Source organism: Aulonocara stuartgranti (genome assembly GCF_965226115.1).
Source record: "Aulonocara stuartgranti genome assembly, chromosome: 8".
Lineage (NCBI taxonomy): Eukaryota > Metazoa > Chordata > Actinopteri > Cichliformes > Cichlidae > Aulonocara > Aulonocara stuartgranti.
The window spans coordinates 7269331-7277676 of NC_138959.1; the positions used below are offsets into that span (position 1 = coordinate 7269331).

Consider the following 8346-nt stretch of genomic DNA (forward strand, 5'->3'; position numbering starts at 1 on the left):
CCAGATAAAAGCTGCAACCCTTTAAGAAGAGGGTGAACCTCTTTTTGATCCAGCCATAAGTGATGAATGATCTGTAAACTGTTGAACTGATCTCCTCTTCATAGTTTGCTTTGTCACTAGACAATTTACTGGCAAAACTGATTAGTGGTTCATACTGTCACAGCCCAACTCACCGAATGTGATGAGGTGATGATGATGAGGATGATGAGGTGACTTAGAAAACAGATATTTATAGATAAAAACAACATCACTCGTGTAAAGCCGGTCAGGATAAGAAGCAAACAAAAGAAAGAAAACAAAACAAAATCATGCTGTGAATCAGAACATCACAGCTTACTTGCATAGCAGAGACAACCCACATGTATCTCTCTGCTCACGGCCACTTTGTTAGGGTTCAACTGCTCATTAACACAAATATCTAATCACCCAATCACTTGGCAGAAACTCACCGCATTTAGGACATGGTGAAATAAATCCCCTTCAACTCAAGCAGATTAGGTAAGAAAGGCTATTTCAGTGACTTTGAATGTGGCATGGTTGTTGGTGCCAGACTGGCTGGTTGGAGTATTTCAGAAACTGCTTATATGCTGGGATTTTCCCAGCTTTCCCAGGGTTTACAGAGAATGTTTAAAAAAGAGAAAGTGGTGAATGGCTGGACTGATTTTTGGTGATAGGAAGGCAACAATAGCTCAAATACTTGTTACAATCACGTTCAAAGAGCATATTTGAACAAGAAATATGTTGAACCTTGAGGCAGATGGGCTACAGCAGCAGAAGACCACACCAGGTGCCAATCTTGTCAGGTAAGAACAGGAAAGTGAAGCTACAATTAAAATGGAATCACCAGAATAGGTCAGTAGAAGAGTGGAAATATATTGCCTGGAATGAGCTCCATATCCAACTAATCACTGTTTAGATGCCAGAGCCCATCTGAGTATTGTTGGTGACCATGCTGATCCCGTTATGACCCCAGTGTCTTCCAGCAGGATATCACACACCATGTCACAGTTGCTCTGATCTCCTCAAACTGATTTCTTGAACATGACTTCATTGGTACTCAAACGGCCTCCACAGTTACCTGAACGTAATCCAAGAGAGCACCTTTGGGATGTAGACATTCACATCCTGGAAGTAAAGCCAACAAATCTGCAGCAACTGTGTGATGCTATCATGTTAACATGGATCCAAATCTCTGAGGAATATTTCCAGCACCTTGTTGAACCTATGCCATTAAGAATTGAGGCAGTTCTGAAGGCAAAAGGGACACCAAACCAGTATTATGAAGGTGTAACTAATAAAATGTCCAGTGAGTGTATACAAAACTATAGTAAGAAATAAGAATAAAAAAATATCCTGGTTTTTTTTTGTATATACAGCATACACACAGATCCAAATTAAACATACATTTGAGCTCATCTTTATCCTTTCTAGCTCCCTTAATGCTACAGCTGCTGATTCTCTAAAGCAAAGTGTAAACAAAGCATTTCTACTTTGAGCTCATAAAGCAGAGCATGCGTGCTGCAGGTGCTGAATGCCAACTTTCAAACCCTACCTCTGCCTGACATCTACTGCATGTACAACCTGTGTTTAAAAGCATATCTAAACTGAAGCTGTCCCTTCTTATTTTTTATTGTATTACCACTAAAGAAGGATAAGATGAATATAAAGAATGGATATTGAGCATCTTTCAGGTCAGTCATAGAACATGCCAGAGTAAGAACATGATTTTTTGCTGGAATATAATAATACGTGAATGAATAATAATTCATATAATATACATTTTTAGCAGCCTGGGTTAACCAAATCAAATGGATTTCTTCCAAAGTTTGTCCAACTAGTCATCACATACCCTTTAAGAAATTAATAAATATAAACAAAATATTTTATGAACCAAAGAAATATTTAATCCACAAAACATGCTTCAGTGTTTATAAAATGACCCATGTATTAGTTTACAACGTGCGACAATAATTAGTTTGATATACACAACATCTGAGCTATTAGTATACTATTCATTTACTTTAATGGAACCCAAACAGGAAGAAATTATAATATCCAAATGCAAATATAATCCACAAACTGTGTCTCAGAGAGGTTATTAATAATACTCCATGTGTTATATCTTATCCATCGCTGCTCTCACTTCCTGTAAACACACACAAAAAAATATTCTTAGAATAATCAGCAACACCGAGCAGAATCAATGCGGAGGAGAATCCTGTGAATGGGCTTACCTGGGCAGTGTGTCACTGTATGGATCTCTACCAAGAGATTAAGAAAATAAATACAATTAAAAACTACTTTATTTATTATGATTTATTACAACTGTTGGAGAATAACTCATGCAACACAGCAGTAATAGTGACACTAACTTCACCAACAGCAGATGGCAGGTGTGATGAGATGTTAGTACTTATTCTTTATATGCTATACTCTCATAAACAAAATACTTCAGATTGTAAACTGCTGGTCATACAAACATATTTGAGTATGTAGATTTTCATTTGGTAATTTGTGACGGCTGTTTGGTTACAATTTCTATTGAAATGGTGTTGATTCATGGACACAAGAATGACTTTTGATGTAACTTATTATAAGCTTCCTTTGTTTTACAATACTGAGCAAAAGACTTGAGTCACCCCTCATATACATACAGTATGTATTGCTTCTGAGGAGGAAGATGTTTTTGTAAATATTTAAAGTGATCTTTTTGGAAATCTAGCAAAGAACTTACACATGACCTGAAAGAAACAGCAGGTTTGGGGATGCGTTTCAACAAGTGGTGTTTGCAAAATTGAAAGAACTGAGAAAATAGAAAAGTGCTGTCAAATTTCCACCCTGCGATACTATTTGGAAAATGACAGGAGAAGCATACCTGATCAGAACAACCCAGTGCATCATCAGAGCAACATTAGAGTGGTGTTACATTAGGTTCTTATTGTGTACCTAATAGACTGGCAGCTCAGTGCACATAACTGATAGGAATTAATGGGTGTGGTGCTTACTGTTGGGCCATGATGAGTGGGATGCTGTCAGACTGCAGCGGGGAGGCCCTGTCTCCAGTCCGGCTGTTAAACATGGGCAGTGTGGAGAGGGGTGGAGGCACCCCTCTGTTTCCAGCCATGGTCCTCAGCTCGTCAGTGTTCTCATGGATGGTGTAGTGGTGGTACAGCTGAATTCTGCAGCACACATCACATACAGATTTTTTTTTCTGCAAGCTTGGAAATATTTTTGCTGCACTATATTTCAGATTCATTCTGTGAAATATCACTTATAATGCTGTCTTAGCTGACTGGTAGTAAAAAGTTAACCATCAGATCATGTTTTAAATTGAAAGACAACAATCAGGTTTCAAAATCTGTTATAAACAAAGTACTTACTGGTTTGTTCTTGCATTCCTTTTGCCACTATAGAAAAAGAGTAAAATATCCGTTTAATATTGGATCAATCAAAAGTCTAAATATGTTTAAATAGATTCCCATCCTTGGTGGAATTTATTCCACTTGGATGACTACATAAAATCCCAGTAGAGGGAAGAGGGAAAAATATAGTTTGGCATCCAAAGCCTTTACATATTTATTCAGAGATTAGATTTAAAATTAGATACATACATTCCTTCCCTTCTGCCAAACATGATGTAAGCCAGCAGCAGAAACAGGATGATGGCGAGGATCAGGGGCACAATCACTGTCACGATGTAGTCTGGGAAATAGTCTCTGTTTGGGGGAGACTCCAGAGGTTTGAAGTCCTCTCCAGCCTCCAAAATCCCTGAACCCATAGTGGGAGCAGGTGGCTTCGGCTTCATCTTTGTCAGATCAAACTGCAGGAGGAGGAAGAGCATTAAAATGAAGCACAGAGCAGCAGATGAGATAAACAGCTTTATGCTGTTTGCTTCTGCTTAGTAGTTAATGAGACAAAATGAAATAATCAATTGAGGCTTTGATCATATATATTTATATATATGTTCCTTCTTGGGTGTGCATCTTTTCTGGCCTCACCAGCTCCGTCTTGCACCAGGTGATACAGTTGCTTGGATTTATGCAGAAGTGGCATTCTCCAGGGACTTTGATTTTGGCCTCTTCCTTGCACTGCTTTTTGTTCTCCGGTGTCAGCACCCTCAGGAGACATTTGGAGAAATGCTCCTCTGACCCTACCTTCACATACACACTGTCACAAATCAAATTTGACTAAATATGCATTTTTTTCCAAAGCAAGTTCTGTTACAGCAGCAAACACGGTGCTAATAAAATACAACAAACTTAAGTAGTAGTACTAAAAAAAACATAATTTTAAATAAACCCAGTATGTATAAGAATGTACAGATCTAAGTTTACCCTTCAAAGTGCCCTGCAAGAGGGAGTGGAACTCTGCCACCACGATCGAGGGCGTTGGTGATGTTGATCATTTCCAGGGTCTCTGTGTCCCACAGCTTCTGCAAATCCTGCTTTATCTCATCCTGAACAGTAGAGGGCAGCACTTTTTCAATCTCTCTCAGCTTGATGAAGACTTCGACTTGATAGGGCAGAATCTTGTCTGTAAATACACCGGCGAGTTTCGACATTTGACACACCCTCATTCATTATAACTATTATTTTGGGACTTAAACGTAATGGGACGGATTCATCGCAAATACCTGGAACGACTTTGATTATGAGAAGGTGTCTGACTGTGTCATAGCTCCGCTGGTTGGTGGCATAAATCTGTCGGAATGAAATGTAATATTATTAAGATTATGACAGTTCATATGCATTCCAGGAGCACTTTTTGCAAAACTTGAATGTCCGCTTTTCCATTTGCTGTCAATTTCCCTTTAGCTGCTGTCTGCTCATTAGTGTATGAAAAACGTTTTTGCTTACAGTAACAAAAGTATCTGTTTCAAAACCAATTCGTTATTATATATCTAGAGATATATTAATAATTTAAGACTTACACTAAAACGAAAATAAAGAAAATAAAGCGGTGAAGATTAGTTTAATATCTTACATTTTCTGCTGTATAGCTGCTTAATACTTTATGTTCACTGTTCTGTAAAAAGAAAAGCGAAAAAAAAAACAAAACAGGATGAACTGTTTAAACAAAAGCAAAAAATTAATGCACTTAAAAAATGGCGTGTAGTTTGTTACAATGGGAAAAGTTTTGAATCAGAATACAGCTGTGTTCTGTGTTTACACCAAAAATTTAGCATGTTTTCTAACTGAAATAAATTCTGTTTGGTTGAGACTAAAGTGTTACTTCTGACATTTGTATCTCTTCTTCTTCAAAGACAGCTTACTTCCTGAATTTTTAACGTTGGTTCAAAATAGCAGCTGAAGAGAAGAGGCCCAAGGCTTTTGTCTCTGGGGATTTGACAACAAATCCTGACAGCTGTTTTTGATAGCCGCATATTTTTCATATTTGTCTCCACTGTAGCTGCGCTGGAATGTTATCTTTGTTTGGCCTACCATCACGACAGAAGAATGTGCAAAAGTAAGGCCAGAGGTGAATGTTAGATGTGCAGCATGGAAGAATATTGTGCCAATGTTGGTGTAAATGATGATTTCACACCTCAATTATACTTTTTCCTGGAGACATTGGTGTGCCATACAAGAAGCCGTTGTCATAGGGGTTCCTTTGGGTGAAGCGCAACCACTCTGGGAGGTCTGGGAAATTCTGTTTGTTGCACTTAAATATTATGGGGTCGTTGTACAATATGCCTGATTTGCAAAACACAAAAAGAGCAGAGAAAAACAGCATTAACACATGTGGATGTCTTATCCTTTTAACTGAATTTAGATCATTCTGTCTCACCGTAGACTTTGCCCAAAGGTTCAAAGTCGTTCTGGAAAGTCTCTCTAAACAGTTCATGTGTAAAAAACTTCCCCACAGGAATGGTAACTTTGATGTCAGAACTGGCCTCAAACAAACTGGCAGAACACACTGTGTGGAAGTGTAAAAAACACACCAGACAGTTTATAAGAAGGGTCAAAAAAGGCAAACAAAACCTTAAATCTGACATTAAAAAATGACAACACACACATCCTGATGCTAGAATCCTACGCACAGTCCTTAAAAGCTGATATCAAGGGTGAGTGTTTTTACTAAATAACACAGAGTTGATAATTAATGTTGAGGAAGGTCAGCGAAAGTTGTTCTTTGATGAAGCTAAATAATTTTACAAGTGAACTTGCCTGTTAAAAAGAAGACCCAGCTCCCACAGCCTGCCATCTTGTTTTGGGTTTTGATTGACAGAACCAAGTGGAGAGGGGCTTGGTCACTGCAAAGGACATGTCAAAACTATTTTTGTCTCACTTACCTAATAACATCCGGAAGGGTGACTGTGAGTCTGTGAACAGTAGGCCTTCGAGGGATATTTATGTCCTTTTTGTTGATATACAGTCATATAAGTCATATACAGTCATCCATTTTTGCTCAGTACGTTCGCACATGTATCCATTTGCCTTTAGTAGTTAATATTTGCCTTATATTTCTCCACTAATATATTTAGGTCTCAAACACTGTTGTTGCAATAGTGCAATAGGCTAATGAAGCTTAGAGTGATTTTGCTACCTAATGTTTTAACACTTTAGGTATATTTATCAAAGTTTATTTTGTTTCTTTAATTTCAAAAAGTGTGTGATTAGATTTTCAATTCATATGAGGGCGATATGATTAATAAAAAAAATACCATTATTACCTTTCATTTTTTCTAGAAAATTTACACATTATTTTCTTACCGAGAAAATATATATAAATAAACTGAGTTTAATGCAAATTTAACTCAGCTCAGCTCGTTTTGGAATTTGAACCTTCTGATCAACCAGCATGTTACTGTGTGGAGTTTGGATGTTCATGCCTCTCCCTGTGGTTGCTCTGTCATAGACTAGCATCATATCCAGAGTGTACACCCCCTTTCACCCTCTATCAATTAGGATTGGTTTTACACCATGGGGCCAGTGGGCAGTTACATTTCCCAAGGGGGTCACATGAGAAACTGGGTGTGTTGTGGAGGTCCCTCACCAATGTGATAAAGAGGTAAAATTAATATAATTGACTTCAGCTTATTGGTGCTGCCCTCTAAACAGTCCCAGTTTCTCATGTGGCCCTTTGGGAAAATTAATTGCCCCCCTCTGCTCTAGACACCGCAAATGGAGAGAAAATTGATGAATTGATGTAATAAGGAGAAAGGACACTGGTATATAACTGAGTAACTTTAAAGCCACTTAATTGTGAATTCCTTTTTTTGAAGACCGTGTAAAACCTTTTAAAAAATATTTAAAAATGTTAGAAGAACGTAAAGGAAGGATTTTATGCTTAAAATGTTTACATAATGTCTTGAAGAGATTCCAACTGAAGCTGAACTAGGACATGGCTGTACTTTTGTGTAAAATACTATTTTTTTTAAACCAAAAGTTGGTCAGTATATGCCTTACTTAACCAGGTAAAGCCCATGTTTTAGCATTCTTTTGCATGGGCATTTGCCTACACAGACCCTACGTGGAAGAGTATGCAATAAAAACAAACGAACAAAACAACAACAAAAGAGCACCCAGCTCATCATGGATCACGGATGGGGCTGTGCATAGGTTGCATTGCCAGGTATCCTGTGATTTCACAGATCTGTTGTTTGTGACACTGCCCCCTGGTGACAGTAAACAGCTACAATATGCAGGCGACGGTCTGCAAACGAACGGTCTGTGTGACACCAGTGACTGTTCTACAGTCATAATGTGACACTCATGCAAAAGCACGAAAAAGACATGAGTCATTAAGAACACGTTGTATTTGTAGGGTGGTAAAAGGCAAAGTCTCTCATGGGAAATAGGGGTTGGGTTAAAAATGAATCAAAAGTTAAAAGTACAAAAGTACACAACTAAAAGCTTTTTAACACATTGGACAGAATTAAATATATTTTAAATATATTTTAATTTTATGTACTGAGTTTATTTGTGTCAATGTTTCTTCAGCTGGTCATTACTTTGCAAAACCCCAGTAACACAGTCAGATGAGAACACTGGCTAGGTGGCACTACCGCCTTGTTTAACATCGCCTCAGCCTTTTTTCAGTGACTAATATTCACCATGACAGTTAACCCATGTAAACAAGTACATTACACTCTTCTTGCCTATGTATTGAGGCAGCTGCATGAATGGGTCGGCCTTGCAGATAAAACAAAACAAGCCCCAAACGACTTTTGAAACCGAGACTACGTGGGCAAGTTCAAAGCCTTCAAAAAAAAAAAAGAAAAAAAAGAAAAAGGAAATGCTTTGTCTACGCTCGGTAATAACGTTTAAAATATCTATCGGCGCAGATGTAGAATGCAGGAAGCAGCAATGTGTCCTGCAAATAACGGATGTGTTATTGGCCAAG

At 38.0% G+C, this 8346-nt stretch overlaps 1 protein-coding gene across 2 annotated transcripts; it reads right to left on the bottom strand.

Moving 5' to 3' along the window:
- Positions 1 to 1894: 1894 nt before the first annotated feature.
- Positions 1895 to 8159, bottom strand: sgca (sarcoglycan, alpha). 2 transcript variants are annotated; one of them, XM_082543523.1, is made up of 11 exons: positions 8102 to 8159; positions 5788 to 5916; positions 5545 to 5693; positions 4634 to 4700; positions 4335 to 4533; positions 3999 to 4167; positions 3612 to 3820; positions 3381 to 3407; positions 3006 to 3179; positions 2235 to 2261; positions 1895 to 2146 (listed from the first exon to the last, which is right to left on the bottom strand). In XM_082543523.1, the coding sequence occupies exons 1-11, from the start codon at positions 8121 to 8123 to the stop codon at positions 2140 to 2142; spliced, it is 1179 nt and encodes a 392-aa protein (XP_082399649.1). In that variant the 5' UTR covers positions 8124 to 8159; the 3' UTR covers positions 1895 to 2139. The 2 variants fall into 2 exon arrangements, with proteins under 2 accessions (XP_082399649.1, XP_082399648.1); XM_082543522.1 differs by lacking the exon at positions 8102 to 8159 and adding an exon at positions 6168 to 6214.
- Positions 8160 to 8346: the final 187 nt, after the last annotated feature.

Bases quoted from the DNA above. Each gene is read 5' to 3' on its own strand.
- sgca (XM_082543522.1), bottom strand. From the start codon at position 6,204: ATGGCAGGCTGTGGGAGCTGGGTCTTCTTTTTAACAG. The intron at 5,917-6,167 runs GCAAGTTCACTT...ACTTCCACACAG, and splicing joins CTGGGTCTTCTTTTTAACAG to TGTGTTCTGCCAGTTTGTTT. The intron at 3,408-3,611 runs GTATGTATCTAA...CTTTTTCTATAG, and splicing joins TTTGGCAGAAGGGAAGGAAT to TGGCAAAAGGAATGCAAGAA.